Consider the following 20276-nt stretch of genomic DNA (forward strand, 5'->3'; position numbering starts at 1 on the left):
CATAATGGGTTGGATCCAGACTTAAGTCATATTAGAGTACACCCATTAAAATCAATGGGACAAGTTACTCATGACTAACTTAAATCCTATTGATTCCAATGGGTCTACTCTAAATATGACTACATCTGTTCCCAACCTAATGAGTTCATGGCAGAACTGAATCTTGAACCCAGGTCTTCCAGATCCAAGCCCTACTCTCTAACCACTGGACCACATTCAGCCAAGCATGGGTTAGCCCAGCATTACATTATAGCGGCAGAAGCACCCTGTCTTGTGAAACCTTTCCCCTGTGTTGATGCTCAGAAAATATTGGGAAGAATGTGGCTGAGCACTTTCCCATCAGAGCCTTCAGCTTCTCAGGCAAAGAGCAAACATGGAGGAGAGGCGGGAAGGTGATGATGGGGTGGGGAAAGAAGAATATAAGCCATTTCTTTGGTGTTCTTTGTGAGGTCCTCATCATTATTGACTTCTGCCTGCCTCTCCCCCTCCCTTTTTCTGCTTCTTGAACCCCTTTCCTTTCTCCCTCATATACCTGTCTGCTTCCCCTCAAGACTAGACAATCCCCCCTTCTTCAAAATCACTCCCGCATTCTATCAGAAGCACCCTGTCTTGTGAAACCTTTCCCTTTCCCCCACCGCTCATTATTTTTCAGTCTAAAAAGTATGCACTGAGTTATCTTTACTTCCCAGAAACAGATATAAAAGCCCAAGTATATTTTATAAGCCACATACTTTGGGATTTCATATACATTTGTGAAAACAAAAAGCAACCTGCTCCACGCACCCCCCTCCACCCCATGCAAAGCACCCCTGGATCCAAGACAAACTGGTGGGTCCAGATAAACCTTAATGAGACGAACTGGCAATGTTAATCTGCTGCTCACCTTCTACAAATATGCTTAGAAGCCTGATGGATAACTGAAGTGATAATGAGAAGTAGGTTACATTTGCAAGTTGCACAAACACTTTGCAGCACCAGGTGGTTGGGTTTTTCCAGCTAAAGCTATTCTTTAAAAGGATGTCTCTCATGCCTGATTAGTCTGAGCTTGCTTTTCTTCAGCATCAAAATGATGAAAGCCCCAGGAAGGGAAAACAAAGTGACGGCACTGGACTCCAGCAGGGAGGCATCGGAGACTGACGGGCAGGCTAAAACATCAGAGCCTTTTACTCTGATAGTAAACTCCTGCACGCATTAAGATCCAGAGTTCGCAAAATACTCACATTAATGCAGTATTACACTCAGCATCCTTTTTCTCATCAGGATTAAAAATACAGGCAGGCAGGTGCAGAACAGGATTGGCTGAAATCCATGGTGGCTGAGATTGGACCTCTGAGAGCGGCCACCACCCAGGGCAATACACCCTGGGATATGTCAAATTTAATTCAGGCTGTGGGTTCTCTTTCCCAGCTTCATGGCTTCAATATGAACGATTCAACCCAGTTGAGAGAGGCAATAACTGAGATCTGCTAGTACTACTGGAACAGCTGTCTGGGTTAATGTAAAGGTGGTAGATGGGCTCCTAGTCTTGAATAATGGACCAGCCCAAGGACTACCCTGCCCTTCTGGGCTTCCACTTGTGCACTAACTTGTCAGCAAAGGAAGCTGCAGCCTAGGCCTGTCCTTGCAGCGTAGAATGTGCATGAGTCTGGGGTAGACTTGCACTGGCTGCTTCCTACATATTCTTCCATATTGCTACCGTACTAAGAGCCTTTTAGTAGAATCACAGTACAGAAACAAAAATGGGCATGTCACATCAACTCTCAAATCCAAAACAAAGTGCAGGGCTAAGGGCTGAGTTCCTCCTTCACGTCCCCTCACCCCCATGCGGACATTAACAAACTCGTATTTCACACTCGTATTTCGTAGTTGAAATACCCTTTGAGCCTCCATGCTACTTATGTGAAGATGTCCAGTGCAGAATAGGAAGCAGAAAGGAGGCATTTGCAATGCAACTGAGAGCCAATGTGGCATGGCGGTCGAAGAGTCAGACTAGGGGCTTCATCAAACGGAGCTTTTATCCTGCGAATGAGATTGCTCCTTCACGGAACTTTGTGGTCTCTTTGCCTTTGTTCCATTTTTAAATAGATCGCAGATAATGAGCTATCAAATTACCCCACCGTGTTTCGCTTCAGTTTCCTCCATGAAAAGGGTAAAAGCAGCAAGAAGAGGAGCGAGATCAATGAAAGATAATGGAAGACTCAGATACCTGGAGAAGTGGGGGGGAAGGAAACGCGTGTAAAGGGAGTCAGTTGTGATCCCGCATTTAAAACGGAAGCAGAAAACCCTGTTTTAAATGCAGGATTTTAGGCTGGTGTAGAAATGCCCTAGGACTGGCTGGGGGATCCAGGTTCAAATCCCCACTTAGCCATGAAGCTCACTGGTGACCTTGGGCCAGTCACCATCTCTCTTACAGGGCTGTTGTGAGGATAAAAGGGGGCACCCATGTATGCCACTCTGAAGGAGGGTGGGATAGAAATGTGTGTGCATGCATGCATATGTGCCCCAATAAATGCCTCATGTAGAAAGGCTTCTAGTTGCTGGGGAACATGAGCGGGAGGGGCTAGGAACTTTGACGGCTGGAGCCTCTCTTTCCTGCAGTTGCTACTCATGAACTGCAAGAAGCAGGAAAAGCGGCACCCAAGTATACAGCATACATCTTGCAATGGGGAGGATGATGGGAGTTGTAGTACTGCACTGCAGCTTGGGCAACGCTAAACTACAATAAAAATACTGCAATCTTAAGCACCTACAGCTCAGTAACAGAGCATGTGTTTGGCATACAGAAGGTCCTAGGTTCAGTCCCTAGCAGCTTCAGTTAAAAGGATTTGGTAGCAGGTATGGTTCCCGACATCCTGGAGAGTTGCTGCCAGCCAGAGCACGCAATACTGGTCCAATAGTCCAACCTGGTATAAGTATAATTGGGATGCAATACGCGATCGTCAGCAATTCTAATGTGTACTTGGTTATACAGTTAGTGCAGCTTTCCTCATATACAGCCAGCGTGGCCAAAGGTATGATGGGAGTTGTAATCCATCACATTTGGAAGGCACCAGGCTGGGGAAGGCCGAGTTGGTGAGTCTGGATGTGCCAAGACAGCCATGTGCATTTCTGAATGTTTTTTGGCCCCATTCAAATATAAAACTCACTTTCACTATTGGAGCTGGGCAAGGAACAGAGTTCAACAAGGCAAGGAAGGGGAGGGGGAAGCTTTAGCTCCACTCACTCGCTTGTTTTTGTGTAAAAAAGGAGATCCCCGAGCCCCACTTTATACATGAACAGGGTAGACGCATGCATGCATGCTCTTGTCACATCTGGATAGGGCCGTGAAGGAACCAAATGGAACCAAATAAACTGAGTGTGTGTGAAGCTGCTGTGCACAAGATCAAAATCAAGGGTCTGGCTGTTGATAAGAAACAGGGTTGTCTGTATTCCATTACTTTGTGTAGCCATATCATTCACACTCAAAAATTGGTACTGAGTACAGAATTGAGCATCCCAGGAATCAGAGCTTCCATTTAAAGAGAGAGAGATTGAGAGAGAGAGAGAGAGAGAGAGAGATTGAGAGAGATTGAGAGAGAGAGAGAGAGAGAGAGAGAGAGAGAGATTCTAGTCCATATGGCTGCAAAGGTAGGCTTTACTAGTGAAATCTTGGGGGGCAGCGGGGGGGAAGAGACAGGATTTCCAGCAGGCAGGGGGTGTGACTTCAGTGCAGTGTATACTGCTTTACCCCTTCCCATGATTTGCAGAAAGCAGACTAAATTATGCAAAGTAAGTAAATCTATACAAAATGTATTTCATTAGCATGCTTTATACAGATTGCAGAATTTAGAGTTTCCTGGTGCAGAATTTGGCCCACACTGGGAGAATTCATACATACAAGCTTGATTGTCAGAATTCCTAGGCCGTTGTAGCATATGAACATATCATTTTGATTTCATCTATAGCCACAGTGCAGCCACTAATCACAGTTACAGGAATGAGTGGATTTCCCCCATTCCATCTCATTATTATTCCATGGAGGCATTCTGCTCCATGTCCCACACTGCCTGCCTTCTGGTTTAACTGGGAGAATTTCTAAAATTAGTTTTGGAACTGGCACATGCTCAGTTTGCCAGAGTTTTCAGTTCATGTCTCCCTTACAGGTGACTAATGCATACCCGCGTATGCAACGTATGCACTTTGATTATGTCACACCGTGAAAATGAATCTTGATGTGACTCCACAACCACATCAGGATCTCATTTTTGCGCTGTGATTTTATCAATGCGCAAACAGGCCGGTGTGCATCAGTTAACTGTAAGTAAAATAAAAGATGGGGGGAAAGGATACAAACTGATAAATGGCATCAAACTGAGCATGTATAGCAGTCTGAACAAAGTCTGGAAATCAAAAAAAAAAAGGCAGAGAACCAATGCATTGGTGCTACTCCACAGACAAGATTGGATAATTCAGAATTAAACAACACACTATGCTAAATGCATAGTGTGTAGGTGATCCTAACTTTAAAAAAAACTTTTGTGTAAGTGCACAGGGTGCTGATCTGGATCAAGACCACTGTGCACAGGTAGCGGGGGTTAAATCTTCCCACCCAGCCACTCCCCTTCCCCTAAATTCACACACACAGGAAAGAAAAAGCTACATTGGTGCCAGTGGAGTAGTTTCTTCTTTCATCAGCCCCCACAACAGGGTGGGGGAAGAGTGGCTAGATGTGAAGGATTAAACTCCCTCCCCGCATGCATGGTAGTCCCAATCTGGATTGGGGCCACATACATGTATATGAAAGTAAAAAAAAAGTTGGGATCAGCTACATGCCACACATTTAATACAGCGTGTAGTTTAGCCCACAGAATCCCAGCATCTGGGGAGGAATCCAAATGGGAAAATTTCACAAGCCTCCCTAATCCAAGTGCTGCCTAGCTTTCGCATCTGCAGCCTTGAGGGCACCGACTGACTTTGTGCAGCTTGGCTTCCAAGACTGATGTGTTCCAGGCTTTAACGATAACAAGTTCACTCACGCAGTGCAGTTTCCCAAGGACTCTGTGAAGCTGTAATCAATTTCAAGGTTGGTTGCTATGCTGGCAAAGCCATGGGGCAGCTCATCCCATTCGTCGAACCTGACGCCAGTCCCCAGAGAGTACGTGCCCTCTGCACATGGCTTGCACGACTGATCTTTCATGTCCAAAAATTCGCCTGCTTTGCAGGAAAATGCTGAAATGCAGAAGAGCACCAAAAAGGAGATCAGGAGAAAGGATGAGTGAAAAAGAAACAGAATTTCTAGAATGGATCCTGGCAACTCTATAACAGACTGCTATAGTACATCTGTTCTGGTCAGTCCTACACAGGGCAAGAATGATGCCTTCTGACAGCACTGCTGATTCAGCAAAGCCTAAATGAAGGTTGCTTCCCTCCCCATAAGCTCTGTCCAACATCCGGCAAGGCTAAAAGAGCTAGAAACAAACTGACAGCAATATTTATTTATTTATTTATCTATTTTAAAAACCTGTATACCTTGCCTTTCCACTGCATACAGCAGTGCCTAGGAGGCCATAATGGTGAAATACAGTTTAGAAAAAACAAGAGACCAAAGCTGCAATCCTATACAAACTTACCTGGGAATAGGTCCCATAAAACTCAATTCTATCCTCAATGGGAATAGGTCTCATTCAATTCTAAGTACACTTGTATAGGATGGCCCTGTGAGGCCTAGTTCACACACAATGGGAAGCCATGTGTTTCCCCTACATATACAACTTGCGGTGAGCCACATTTCACACACTCCTTCCTCCCTTCTCCTCTCCTTTTGCACTTGTGAGGAAGAGATCAGAAGCTTCTAACTCCCAATTATTAAAACGATGGTTTCCTATAAAATCTGAACCAGACCTAAAATGCAGAAGGAAAAAACAATGCTTGGAAGATCATATCCACAGATGCTCAACTGAGCCCATAGATTCACTAAAGCAAGCTAGCTTTTATACGGCGATGAAAAGCCAGGTGGATCTCCTGGGATAGGTAGCCCCAAAGTCTGAGAGCCTCTACAAAAAAAGGCCCTTTCCAATGTACCCACCAGCTGAATTTCCACTGGCAACAGGAATATCTCATGGAGAATAAACTCAGAATTCATTACTTTCAGATCCCCCCTTTTTTTTTTTTTAAGATCCAACTGTTCTTGCAGAGGTGTAATTAAATCTCTGAAGGCGAACTGGTATTAATGAAGAAAACATTTTTTTCAACAACCTCAATGGTTTTAGAAAGTTAAAAAGTGCTAGATTAAAAGAATAAAATAAGCTCTAGGCATTTCATTATATCACTGAATGCACAGTAGGATCTAGTTATTTTCATCACAGTCTTAACAGCTGTTACCAGTTGTGATCCTGTTTCCTTTTTGCATCTCATGTGAGAAAGGAATTGGTCTCCGCTACATCTGGAAATGCTGCATTTCGTGACCTGTTTCTGCTATAATCAGTGAGTAGAAGAGGGCTTTAAAAACACCCTATCGATCCAAACTGATTTCTTGCTTACATGTAATTTTAATCTTAATGTTATGTTCCTTCAGGAGGAATGAACGGATGGGCAGAGCCAATTGAGTTGTAGGCAAGAAGAAATCACAGCCAAAGTCTCTCCTGATTTATATCTCAGTGTGAGCGGAGAACCAGAATCAAAACATATTAATTGTTCTAAACCATTGGGCTGTAACATATTCCAACTGCTTTGAACGCAAAGCTCTTTAATGGTCAATGACATCAAAAGAACAGCTTCCCTCAATTTTTCACTTGTTTGTTGTACATTATACGTGCGCAATCCCAGGACAACTGTTTGGGAGTCTGGGAGAGTGCAATTGCAACGGAGAAGACAGTTCAGGGAGGAGGGGAAAGGACACTTCCCCATGGATGTGTGACTCCGGGTGAGCGTGTGTGTGTGAAACAGAAACTGAGTGTGTGAATGAGAGTGTGTGTATGCATATGTGAATGTGGGGCATGTGTGTGTGTGTGTGAGAAGAGGATGCTTCTAATATGGTGCAAGCCATCTGCAGTTTTTAGAAGTACTTGCATTAAAAAACCCACAATAATTTTTTAAAAACAAATCTGTTGCTCATTAATCATTGGCACCTTTTAAGTCAACCCATTAATCAACTCATGCTGCAGCCTAGTTACAAGCCATCACCTCTGTCTACAAGCTAAGTATTAAAAAAAACTTTCAGCAAAATGTCAGTTTCAAGTCAAATATGGCAATATGAACGTTCTTAATGTTTTTACTCTTCACACAAAAATATTCAAATCCTTTTAGCTACAGGTCAGAGGAAAATCCAACAGAGGGGTATTCTAGATCAGTAGGAAATTAAATCTCTCTTTTGTGAATGTTCAAATATTAGCGGAGGCGGAGAACCAGGTCTACTTCCAAGCAAGCAGCACAGGTGACATAACTGTACTGAAATGACAGTGCTGCCAGTGCCACCCCAAAATAGATCTCTCGTGTCCTGTGGCTCCATGTGGCTCGAGAGTCTCCGATGTGCTGGAATCAGCTGCAAAGGGGAAAGACGCAGTGGCAGCAATCATGGCTTACAGCATTCTGTGCCTTTGATGGGGTCTGGCAAGCCAGTGCAGAGGCCTGGGGTGTGAGGCACAGCTACTCTCCATCGGAAGCCGAGGCTGTCACATGCTGTGTACTCATAGTGGTATTCAGACTGGAAGAGAAAACACAGGGATGAAATAACACTGTATGCATTTAGCACAGATCACCAACACTTTCCCCCTTATTACAGAAGATGGTTTCTCCATAGGACATCATAAGAGAACGCTAGTATTTTAAGATCCACAGAAGGCTGTACAATAGGAAAACATAGCCCCATGGTGTCCTCAATATTTCAAGGTGAGATATGGCAGCCACAACGTGAAGGTAACACACTAAGCATGTCATGGGCTGGCCTCCAAGCTCCAACTCATAGTGAGACATACCACTATCTAGAATATTTACTGCTAATTTATATGAATGGAAAGCTAAACCAGGCTTTTATAATCCCATGCATATCTCCATAACTCCAGAGACAAGGCACACTAGAAAAACTCTTCAGCAGGAGAGGCAGGCCGGACCTCATACTGAAAATCAGATGCAACTCCATTTACTAAAGCATAGCAATGGCATTTCAGAGGTGGCTTTCCTCCTCCTAGAAATATACAGTGCCAACAGAGTAGCTGTGCAGGACCTGGACAATGTTCTCCAAACCAGTAGTAAGGCTGGGGTTCAACAGAGCTCCAAACCCTTTTCCCAGCTACCATATTAGGTGCAGCAAAGCCATGTTTTCCTAACACCCAGAATAGGCCTACAATTAGGACAGCCTTTGCCAACCTGGTGCCCTCCAGATGAGTTGTACTACAACTCCCACCATCCCGTTGGCTAGGGTGATGGGAGTTGTAGTACAACACATCAGCTGGGCGACAGGTTGGCAAAGGCGGTGTTAGGAACAAAACACAGGATTCCCAACCCCATCTTGATGTGGGGTGGGGGTGGCACTTTCAGGGGGGAATCAGCAGGGGTGGCTTAACTCCTGCCAATTTCTTCCTCTGAAGCAAGGTGGGCATGAGTAAGCGAGACTGCATGTATGTGTGTGAAGCCTGGCAGCCTTCTCTCTTGCTATTTACATCTGCAGTAGCAGAAGGTGGGAATGAGGTGGTAGAATAGACATTACCGCTTCAGACTGCAGGTGGGGAATCACATTTTTAACGCTCTTCCTTTAAAAAAAAATCCAAAACTAGCACATCAGGGAGAAAGGTTCTAGCAAAGCTGGGGGCAGCGGGGCAGAGGGAGGGAGATTGAAAGAGAGGAAGTAAGAGAGGTGGCATCACACAGGTGCTCTGGGAGGCAGTTCCAAGCATAGAAGGCCACTAGGGAGAAGGGCCAGAGACATTTGAGGGAGCAGGGTATTTTCAGAGGGTGGTGAACCCAGAGGAGCAAAGAGGATCATGGGTATGGCGTGTGTGCACACATGCGCACGCGCATACGTGCGACCTGTCTTCTTGTACTCTATAAAGCACCATGTTCATTTAAGGGTGCTATATAAATAATTATATATATTGAGGAGCATTCAAAACTGTGATTTTGAAGAGGTATAGTTTGTTCTATCACCTCAGGACTCTACCACATCTCATTCCCACCTCATTTTGCTGCACGGGTAATTCCAGCCTGTTTGAACTCTCACACTCACAAGCCTGGTTTGGATGACACAACAGTTCACAGTTAAACAAACTGTGGGTTGTTTGGGAGTAAGCGAGCAGGCTGGCTCCTGATTGCCCCCCCTACTCCACTCCATCCCTGGGTTGTTTAGCATTATGTGTGAACCTGGAATTATGGGTTGTTGAGGGAGGAACAACCCAGGCTTGAACCCAGTCCAATTAGAAATACACTTTTCCTTATTGTTTTTATTTTAAATTTGGTTCATAGCAAGTATGGGACTTCAGTGCTTTTTGCACATTTTCCTCTTACGTGAACAAAATTTGACCCAATATACTTCACTACATACATGAGCATAAAATTCTGCCACTCCATGTAATTCATTTCTTTCCACTATGTTCAAGATATCTGCTTGACTAATCTGTGTTTTCCACTGCCATTTCTGCTTTAAACATGTAATCCCTAAACATGTAACTCACAAGTCACATTGATTTCTGCAGGGTTTATATGTATGCAAATGTTTTCAAAACTGCTCCCATTGTGTTTTAAAGCTCAGAATATGAATAGCATTGCTGGCTTTAAAACGTGACAAATAGTCCTAAATGGAGTTCACATCCAGTATAAATAAAGAGAAACTCCTCCGGCAGAAACATAATTTACACTAATGTTGACGCCCAGATGCCATATATGTCTGAATGCTCCCCAGAGAAAAGATGAGAACTCAGAAGCAAGTGGAACTTGGACACAGCTGTTGCATTAACACAAATAGCACAGTCGGAAATCATTTTTGTTTCTTTTACACATAAATCAGCAGCTACAGCTGCACCTTCCCCAACCTGGTGCCCTCCAGATTTGTTAGGCTGCAACTCCTATCATCCACAGCCAGCAAGGTCATTTGACTGGGATGATGGGAGTTCAACACATCTGGAAGGCACCAAGTTGGGGAAAGCTGAGTTAGAGCAGCACCTTCACCTAGTGAAGAATTTGAAACAACCTGGGATGGAACATAGGAAGATGCTTGCCAGGCCACTGATCCATTTAGCTCATTATTGCCTACACTGCTCAGCAGCTGCTCTCTGGGATTGCAGACATCTTTCCCAGCCCTGCAGGAACTCACACCAAGAAAAGACAACCTAACTATGCCACTAACAAGAACCAGGCAATGATTTACCTGGGCTGAACAGTCTCAAGTCCCCTTCATACAGACAGGTCATTAAAATGTTGAATGATGATGATGACCAAGATTAATTAGGTGTCTCATTGCTCTGATCAGGTGATTTCCCAACTTAAATCCTTTTTAACTGGCTCCTAGATCCAACCCAGCCTCCTCACCCTTACCCTCAAAGCCTTCCTTAGCCTTGCCCCTTTCCTTATTTATTTGCTCTTATGACCAAATAATTCCCTGCCCATGAGCTTCTGCTCGTCCAGCTCCACCACCCTCAGCCATCTGAAGTGCTCCTGCTGCTTCAAATGACTCTGCCCAGTATGCTTAGAACTGCCTCCTAGAACACCCATGTGATGCCACTTCCTGCCTCCAAATCCCTCCTCAAAGCCCACCCTTTCCATGAAATCCTTGGCACAACCTCCTAGTCCTCATGCCCTATTGTAATTAAGCTTAAGCGCAAGTAACTGACACAACCACATATTGTTTCTCCGGTTACTGCTGCTGCTTCTATGCCCCTCCCCTCCTTTCCCCTCCCTCTGTTGTCTCCCTTGTGTCAGTTTTGGATTGCAGGCTCCTCGGAGCAAGGACCTGTCCTCTTGGACTGTAAAGCACACACGCTGATGGCCCTATACAAATAACTACTATCACCACCACCACTTCATCATTGTGGTTGTTTTAAAATACATGTTTGTATGAAAAAAGTATGAAGAGCATACTTAATTGTATGATCTTTCAAAGATTTTGGGTGCTTCCAGATGAGGCTTTTATTGTGCCTTTGCCCTGCCTCATTCACTGAATTTTAACAGAGTGGGCGGTGTCCAGACACAGTCGTCTGGAATTTGAAACCCTCCCATGTTTTCCCACTGTTTCTTCTGTCTTTTCCTTAATGCAGAAAATCTGTTAAGGAGGGAAAGAGGGAATAGCTACCTAATGCCTTTTGACTGGTAGCATTAGGAGCCCTCCTTCTGGAAGCACCTGTTGCTCCTAATCCATGGAGGGCTTTAAAGGTAACCACCAGCACTTTAAATTGAGCCTGGAAATGACCAGGAAGGAGCCAATGAAGTAGTTCCAAAACAGGTGTGATGTGTTCTCATCTCCTGGTCCCTGTTAGCAACCTAGCAACTGCATGCTAAACTAATTGGAGCTTCCAGACTGTCTTCAAAGGCTGTCCCACATAGCAGTGTTCCAGCCTGGAAGTTCCCAGGGCCCAAGTGATCCCTGTCGGTACAGTGGTTGGTTTGGTACATCAGTCTTAGGTGACAAAAGGCACTCTGCACTACTGGAACACTTCAGCCTCCAGTGGTAATGATGGATCTATGAGTACCCCCAAATTGTGCATCTGATTGTGCGTGTTTCCCGCCTCCCAGCTGTCTGTTTCCCGCCTCCCAGCTGAGCAGAGCAGAGCAGAGCAAAGCAGAGCAAGCTGCTCCAGCTGGTCCAGGGACTACAGAAGCAAGCAAGCTCCCAGAGAGCAAGCGACCAGAGCGAGCAAACAGGGGGAGCAAACAGGAGTTGGCCAGGGGAGTTGCAGTGGTAGAAGAGACAAAGGAGACAAAGGAGACAGAGGCTAAGAGGTAAGTGGGCTGCAGGAAGCCCAGGGGGCTGCCCTTTATCCTTCTGAGTGGCTGTGAGCTCACCAGGTGTTTCTGAGAGCTCCAACTGAACTGGGGGTGTGTGGCCTGAGTACTCCCAGCAACTGAGTGGGCAGGAAGCTTCAGTCTGTTTCCCGCCTCCCAGCTGAGCAGAGCAGCTGGTCCAGGGACTACAGAAGCAAGCAAGCTCCCAGAGAGTGAGCGACCAGGGGGAGCAAACAGGAGTTGGCCAGGGGAGTTGCAGTGGTAGAAGAGACAAAGGAGACAGAGGTTAAGAGTGGGACTCTGCTTTTAACCTCTACTGAGTAGAGGAGCAGGCACAGGCTAGTCTAGAACAATCACAAAGCTAGACACAAAAAGGGAAAAGAGGCAATGGAATGACAGGACTCTCCAGTGGTGGTGACCTGCAAGGTGTGTGCAATGTTTGTTTTCTTGCCTGAGAACAATATGGCCTACACCTGCAACAAGTGCAAGTTGATCACGCTGCTGGAAGAAAAAGTAAGTGGACTGGAGCGGCGACTGTCAACCCTCCGGGGAATAAGAGAATACGAAGAGTTCTTGGACAGAATGGGGGAACTACAGCAGCAAAGGGAAGACCAGAAGCTTGAAGAGCAACAGCAAGATGAGGCAGTGGGAAATGCTGAGGTGAAGAAAAATGGAGTAGAGGATACTCCTTGGAAAAGGGTGACAGTTAGGAGAAGAAGAACTAGATGCCACTCTGCACCAGTGGAAGCAGTGGAGCTGTGGAACGATTCCAGGTACTTGAGGATGAGACTGGAAGACAGCCTGCAGAGGAAGAATCACAGGGGAACCTACATGAGAGTGAGCAAGAGGCTGAAGGTCAGTCAAACAGAGGCGATGAAACCCGGGCCTACAACTACAAGAAGAGAAGAGTGGTAGTAGTGGGAGACTCCTTGCTGTGTGGGATCGAGACCCAAGTATGTCGCGAAGACCCGTGGACTCGCCAGGTATGTTGTCTCCCGGAAGGACGAATTAGAGACGTGACTGAAAGGTTGCCTGTACGCATAAAGCCCACTGACAGGTATCTCTTTCTTCTCATCCATGTGGGAACAAATGATACCGCCAAGCGCAGCTACGAAGAAATCACGTCAGACTTTGAAGCTTTGGGAAGAAAACTCAAGAACTTTGGGGCCCAGATAGTTTTCTCATCCATCCTTCCAGTAGTTAGAAGAGGGATAGAAAGGAAACGAAAAATACTCCGGGTGAATGACTGGCTACGAAGGTGGTGCCAATGACAGAGATTTGGATTCTGGGACCACGGGCTATACTTCCTGGAAGATGGGCTGTTGGCAAGGGACGGGTTGCACCTCACAAAGGATGGGAAGAATGTGTTTGGCCATAGCATGAAGAACTTCATCAGGAGGGCTTTAAACTGAATCCTAAGGGGAAGGGAGATGTAATGTTGGGGGTAACAATGGATGTAGGCGCATGCACTGCAACGGAGAGAACAGCTCTGATAGTGCCCATTAATAGTCTTCAGACACATGTAGGAAGAAAGCCAGACTATGAAGCACATGGTCTTCGATGTCTATATACTAATGCCCAGAGTATGGGAAACAAACAGAACGAACTTGAACTCTTAATACAGGAGGGAAATTATGACTTGATAGGTATAACTGAGACTTGGTGGGATGACTCTCATGACTGGAATACAGCAACTGAAGGATATAACTTGTTCAAAAAGAACAGGAGGAACAGAAAGGGAGGTGGGGTTGCACTGTATGTGAACAATACATATCTCTGCACAGAAATACAGGAGGATGAGCTTGGTAGCCCCATCGAGAGAATCTGGATCAAAATAAATAGAGCAAAGAACAAAAGGAACCTGGTGGTTGGAGTCTACTACCGGCCACCCAACCAAGGAGAAGACGAGGATGAAACTTTTGAAAAGCAAATAGCCAATGTTTTAAGGGAGCATGATGTAGTAGTAATGGGGGACTTCAATTTCCCTGATATTTGTTGGGAGACAAATTCTGCAAAACATGGCTCCTCCAGGAAATTTCTGACTTGTGTGGCGGATAACTTCCTCCTACAGAAAGTAGAGGAAGAAACTAGAGGATCGGCTATCCTTGACTTGATCCTAACCAACAGAGATGACTTAGTGGATAAAGTAGCAGTTACAGGAACTCTGGGGGAAAGCGACCATGTTGTACTTGAGTTCTTGGTTCTAAGGGAAGCAAAAGCCGAGTGTAGTCAAACGCATACCCTAGATTTTAAGAAAGCTGATTTTAATAAACTCAGAACAATGATCAGTAAAGTCCCATGGCAAGCGATGCTAACGAGAAAAGGAGTCCAAGATGGGTGGGAGCTTTTAAAAAAGGAAATTCTCATGGCACAATTACAAACCATTCCAACAAGAATAAAAGGTAGAAGACAACAGAAGAAGCCAATGTAGCTTCACAAAAAGCTTAGGGATGACCTGAAAACAAAAAAGGACACATATGAGAAGTGGAAAGAAGGCCAAGTAACAAAGGAAGAGTACAGGCAGGTAGCACAGAATTGCAGGGATGGCGTCAGGAAGGCTAAAGCTGAGAACGAGCTGAGGTTAGCGAGGGATGCCAGAAACAACAAAAAGGCTTTCTTCAGCTACATGCATAGTAAAAGGCAGAGGAAAGAAATGGTTGTTCAGCTATTAAATAAGGATGGCAAACCGATAACAGATGACAAGGAAAAGGCAAAGGTGCTCAATTCCTACTTTGGCTCAGTCTTCTCCCAAAAGAGGGTCTATGACCCCCCTGGCAAAGGCGAAGTACAGGCTGAAGGGGCAGGATTGCAGCTTGAGATCGATAGGCATATGGTCAAGGAACACCTAATTACTCTGAATGAATTCAAATCTCCAGAGCCAGATGAACTGCATCCTAGAGCAATAAAGGAACTGGCAGAAGAACTCTCAGAACCGCTGTCTATTCTCTTTGAGAAATCATGGAGGACAGAGGACGTGCCAGATGACTGGAGGAGGGCTAATGTTGTCCCTATCTTCAAAAAGGGTAAAAAGGAGGAACCTGGGAACTACAGACCAGTCAGTCTGACATCAGTCCCTGGGAAAATTCTGGAGCAGATGATAAAGCAATCCATCTGGAAGCACCTTGAAAACAATGCAGTGATTACTTGAAGCCAACATGGATTTGTCAAAAACAAGTCCTGCCAGACGAATCTGATCTCATTTTTTGATCAAGTAACCTCCCTTGAAGACCGTGGGAATGCTGTAGACATCATATACCTCGACTTCAGCAAAGCTTTTGACAAAGTGCCTCATGATATCCTGATGAGCAAACTAGCTCAAAGTGGGCTAGAAGAAACAACGATCCGGTGGATCCACAGTTGGCTACAGAATCGGACTCAGAGTGCTTATCAATGGGACCTTCTCAAACTGGGGAGAGGTAACGAGTGGGGTACCGCAGGGCTCAGTCCTGGGCCCAGTGCTCTTCAACATTTTTATTAATGACTTGGAGGAGGAGGTGCAGGGAATGCTGATCAAATTTGCAGATGACACAAAATTGGGAGGGATAGCTAATACTTTGGAAGACAGAAACAAAATTCAAAGTGATCTGGATAGACTGGAGCGCTGGGCAGAAAACAACAGAATGACATTTAATAGGGACAAATGCCAAGTTCTGCACCTAGGAAAAAGAAACCAAATGCACAGTTACAAGATGGGGGATACGTGGCTCAACAACACTACAAGCGAGAAGGATCTTGGAATTGTTGTTGATCACAAGCTGAATATGAGCCAACAATGTGATGTGGCTGCAAAAAAGGCAAATGCTATTTTGGGCTGCATTAATAGAAGCATAGCTTCCAAATCCCAGGAAGTACTAGTTCCCCTCTACTCAGCACTGGTTAGGCCTCATCTGGAGTACTGTGTCCAGTTCTGGGCACCACGCTTTAAGAAGGATGCAGACAAACTGGAGAGGGTTCAGAGGAGGGCAACAAAGATGATTAGGGGAATGGAAACAAAGCCCTATGAAGAGAGACTGAAAGAACTGGGCATGTTTAGCCTTGAGAAGAGAAGACTGAAGGGAGATATGATAGCACTCTTCAAGTACTTGAAAGGTTGTCACAGCGAGGAAGGCCAGGACCTCTTCTCGATCATCCCAGAGTGCAGGACACGGAATAATGGGCTCAAGTTACAGGAAGCCAGATTCCGGCTGAACATCAGGAAAAACTTCCTGACTGTTAGAGCAATACGACAATGGAACCAATTACCTAGGGAGGTGGTGGGCTCTCCCACACTGGAGGCCTTCAAGACGAGGCTGGACAGCCATCTGTCAGGGATGTTCTGACTTGGATTCCTGCATTGAGCAGGGGGTTGGACTTGATGGTCTTGTAGGCCCCTTCCAACCCTACTATTCTATGATCCTCTGGGATCAACAGCAGTCCCATCATGTCAGGATTGAGCTTCAATGTATTGGCTTTCATCCAGTCTATTACTGTCTCACATGTGATTATCCACACATTCTTTTGCTCCTGCTGTGACCGAACATGTGAGTTGGTTGTTTGCTGCATCTGCAGTCTGTTTTACAGGGGGACTGCAACTCCTATCATCCCTCACCACTGGCTATGCTGGCTAGAGCTGATGGGAATTGCACTCCAACATCTGGAAGGCCACAAGGTGCCCATCCCTGCCATGAAAGAAACAAAAGAAGCTGCAAAAAATGGGAATCTACCACAAAATAGCTTTAACCAGTTGGTGAAAAACAGTAAGAGAGAGGGGCCAAACAGATCTTGTGGTGTGATCTGGGTGCAGCCATCGGGAGGTCCCTCTCTCTCACCCCAATCAATGATGCCTCAGTCATAGACAAGACACAAAGAAAGGCTCTTTTTAACAGATTTTAGGGAGTACGCAAGCTTGTATAGGAAGAGATGATCTCTCAGATATGTTGGACCCCAGACATTTAGGAATGTAAAGGGTAATTACCAACACTTTGAAGTGTACCTGTAAACAAATCAGCAACCAGTGCAGCTGCCACAAAATAGATGTAATATTCATTCATTTTTCATTTATTATATTTCTATACCACCCTATAGCTGAAGCTCTCTGGGTGGTTCACAAAAATTAAAAACCATTAAAATTAATTACACAAAGTACAAAAAAGCATTTGGATAAAAATATATAGACAGATCAAACACACACACACGCGCGCAACATATATCTAAAAATGATTTTTTAAACCATCAGCCAAAGACAGTCCAAGACGTTATTAAAATTCATTATATGCTGCCAAATACCTGGGGGAAAAGGGCAGTTTTTACCTGGCACCAAAAAGATGACAGTATTGGTGCCACGCGAGCCTCCTTGGGAAAAATCATTCCACAATTGGGGGGCCACCCAAGAGAAGGCCCTCTCTCTTGTTGCTGCCCTCCAAGCCTCCCTTGGAGAAAGCACCCAGAGGAAGGCCTTGGGTGCTGAGCATAGTGTATGGGAGAAGTGCTCCATCAGGTATTGTGGTCCCAATCCTGATCCTATGGGCAAGCACCCACTAACATACTTACTGCTGCATTCTGGACCAAGAGAAGTTTCTGAATATTCTTCAAAGGTAAAGAAGCAGGCTGCAATGGTGAAGAGGAGGAGCGAGTCCAGGGAGCTTTTGCAGCGGGCCCCTGCTGGGGTGTTGACCCTTGACTGCAGCACTGCAGGCACTGCTAAACATTTGACAGTGTGTGTGTTTGTGTGTGAGAGAGGGTAAATTAATGTAAGTTTAAAAGTATATTACTATTAGCTATATAGGGAACTCTATGTGTTTGTGCATTAGTAGTTAGCTATGTCAAGGTGTTAACTGAACGTGCACCACTAAATAAAGCCATGGACTTTTTGCTTCCCCCATCAATTCCTGAAAGTGATACAGATGCCTTCTGATGAAACAGAGAGCACCTCAGTAATAATTTCTACCCCATGAGAGCTCCACTTGAATAAGGTGGCACTGAAGACCTGCAATTACTGAAATATATCCAAAAAACACGATACTGGACTGGAAGCTTTATAAAGCACCTTTCTTTACCATTGTTTTAATTTGAAAGGATCTATTTAATTTCTAAATTGTCAGCAAGCAGAACTGTGTTTATCCTCACATTATAGGGATTAGTGTGACAATGCCTGTTGTTCATTAAACTGGATCCTGGAGAAACCCAGATTCAGGGTGTTGCCTAAGGAGGCAAATGACAGTATTTCTTTAGCATTCTGAATGGATTGTGAGGCAGAGCATATGCGTGCCCCATTATAACCTGAAAGAGAATATGCAACCTAAATCAAGCACAAGTGGGACTGCAAATGGGCACATAGCTCAGCCTTCCATCCCCTTGTTATCTCATACATTTGACTGGGGCCAGGGAGGAATGTTCCTGAAATGAACCAAGTCCTTTTTATGCACCAGTTTCCCATAGGTCTTGTTAAACAAACAGTCCTTTCACTGTGTCTTTGTGATGGAGATATTACAGAAGCTTTTACTTTTTTAAAGAACTTTTTTTGGAAGTTACTCCTCACTATAATGTAGTTATGGTCATTTTAGTGAAAAATACAACAGTCATAGGTTTAACCTGCCATCTTTATCTCTTGTTCTCTATGTCCACTATATAATTTTAACATGCATTTGATTCCGCTGTTAGGCAGGCATGTCCTAAGGAGTAATCAATCCTGCAGAGCAACTGCTGTTCTTCCTTCCAACAGTCACTCTCAGGTTTTTTTTGTCCAGTTTGAAGTTGTAGCTCTCCCTGGTTGTATTTGTTTTTGGGAGGTTTTTTAACTACTTGTCGGGGTTGCCTCTGAGCAGAGAGAGTGGCAGAGCAGTTCAGATTCTGAGGAAGAGCCACAAAACGTGGGGAAGGAAGTTTCCCAGGCTTCAGAGGCACAGCTGGGCAGAGAGGGCCCCTCTTCACACAGCCCTGTGAGAGATAGCGAACAGGGGGAGGCGCGGGTTGGAGAACCTGATTTCTTACATGCCAGGTGCAGACGTAGAGCCAAGAGTGAGATGGCAGGGGTGGAGCTGAGGCAGTCTGCCCAACTGGCTCGACATCAACAGCTGCACTTAGAGGTGTCACTAGAGAGAGAGGGAGATCTCCCCCGCCTTAAGTTAGGATAGTTCAGCCACCTCTTCTTCAAACAGTGGGTAACTTTCGTAGCTTTCCTTTGAATTCCCTGAAGGCGTTTTCTTCTGTAGACTGTGAGTCACTGACTATTTTGCATCTGTATGACCCACTGGAGTAAAAGCTGGGAATTGAAGCTTTGTCTGTGTTTTGATTTGGGTTCTGAAGTTTACAACAGGGGCAAAAGGGAAACCTGACAGCACCTGATGCATGAGGTCAGGATCCATACCTGAAAACAGAGCTTTACCTAAATGGAGCTTTACTTAAAGCACTGTCTTCTCTGGCATGAACCTGCCTGGACATTAAGATTGACCTCTGAGGTCCTGTTCTGAGCCAGGAGAGACTGGTGGCTCCAATGTTGGTGGGGCAATGAATCTACTCCAGGTTTCAGGTCAGAACCTTTGTACCTTGGATAGCTCATTAGAGTTCTAACTGAAAGCCGGAGCAGATTTACCACCCCACTGACATTGGAGCCACCAGCCTCCACTAATCTGAGCTCCTCCCCCATCTAAAATAAGGCAGGTAATGATCCGAGACAGGGGCTTTTGAGTTGTGACACCCTTTCTTCTATGTTCCCTTCCCAGGGAGGTTCACCAGGTGGAAAACTTTATTCTCTGTTTGTGAAAACCATTTTTCTGTGCAGCTCTTTTAGTTCATTTGTGTTTTATTATGCTGGAATAATAAGGATGTGACTTTTCCTTGAGACAGAAACATGGGAACCTGCCTCTTTAGGATCTATCTTAATTTTGAATCTCAGTGCTATGAAAAAAGAGAGGGGCTCATTTTGGTCCCTGGCTGACAAGAACAAATCCCTGCCTGCAAAAGGACTGGTAACTTTATTTGAATTAATATAATTAATATCATGCCCTGGCTTAATAGCAATCACCATCTCCAGCTAAGTCACAGTGTAACTAGGTTAGCATGCTATTTTTGTATTTATTTCTTACATACCTGATTATATGACCTAATGTATTCCATTGTCCCTGAATATTTTCATTGCCGCTTAAGATTATTCATTTTGGTGCTGCATTATTCTAAAAGTTTGTGCTAGACAGCAAGGCTTACGATGGTCTGTCTTACGTTACTTGGACACAAATACTGCTTAGGAGGGTTGATAGCCAGTTTGGCAAGTCCCTATGCTGACAGAAAGGATACACACAGGCCTCATGTCAGTTCTTCTATTTGTGAAGGACTTCAGGAATAAGAACCATCACTGGCTGAATGCACAGACCCTCCTGTGTTTGGAACTAGTG

The 20276-nt window shown here is 44.9% G+C and overlaps 1 protein-coding gene across 6 annotated transcripts in view; it reads right to left on the reverse strand.

Moving 5' to 3' along the window:
• Positions 1–20276, reverse strand: part of ELAPOR1 (endosome-lysosome associated apoptosis and autophagy regulator 1) — a 78137-nt gene that overhangs the window by 35512 nt on the left and 22349 nt on the right. For all 6 annotated transcript variants that reach the window (XR_014790600.1, XR_014790601.1, XR_014790599.1 and 3 more), the window contains exons 2-3: positions 7561–7681; positions 5016–5208 (exon numbers count right to left, since the gene is read on the reverse strand). Coding sequence is in view for 3 of the 6 variants with exons in the window: in XM_084852895.1 (XP_084709021.1) it covers positions 5016–5208; positions 7561–7681 (314 nt within the window). In the remaining 3 variants the exon portion in view is untranslated. The remainder of the gene's footprint in view (positions 1–5015; positions 5209–7560; positions 7682–20276) is intronic.

This window comes from Heloderma suspectum, chromosome 4, assembly GCF_057233095.1.
Source record: "Heloderma suspectum isolate Gila_16-S chromosome 4, 16-S_ref, whole genome shotgun sequence".
Taxonomy (NCBI): Eukaryota; Metazoa; Chordata; class Lepidosauria; order Squamata; family Helodermatidae; genus Heloderma; species Heloderma suspectum.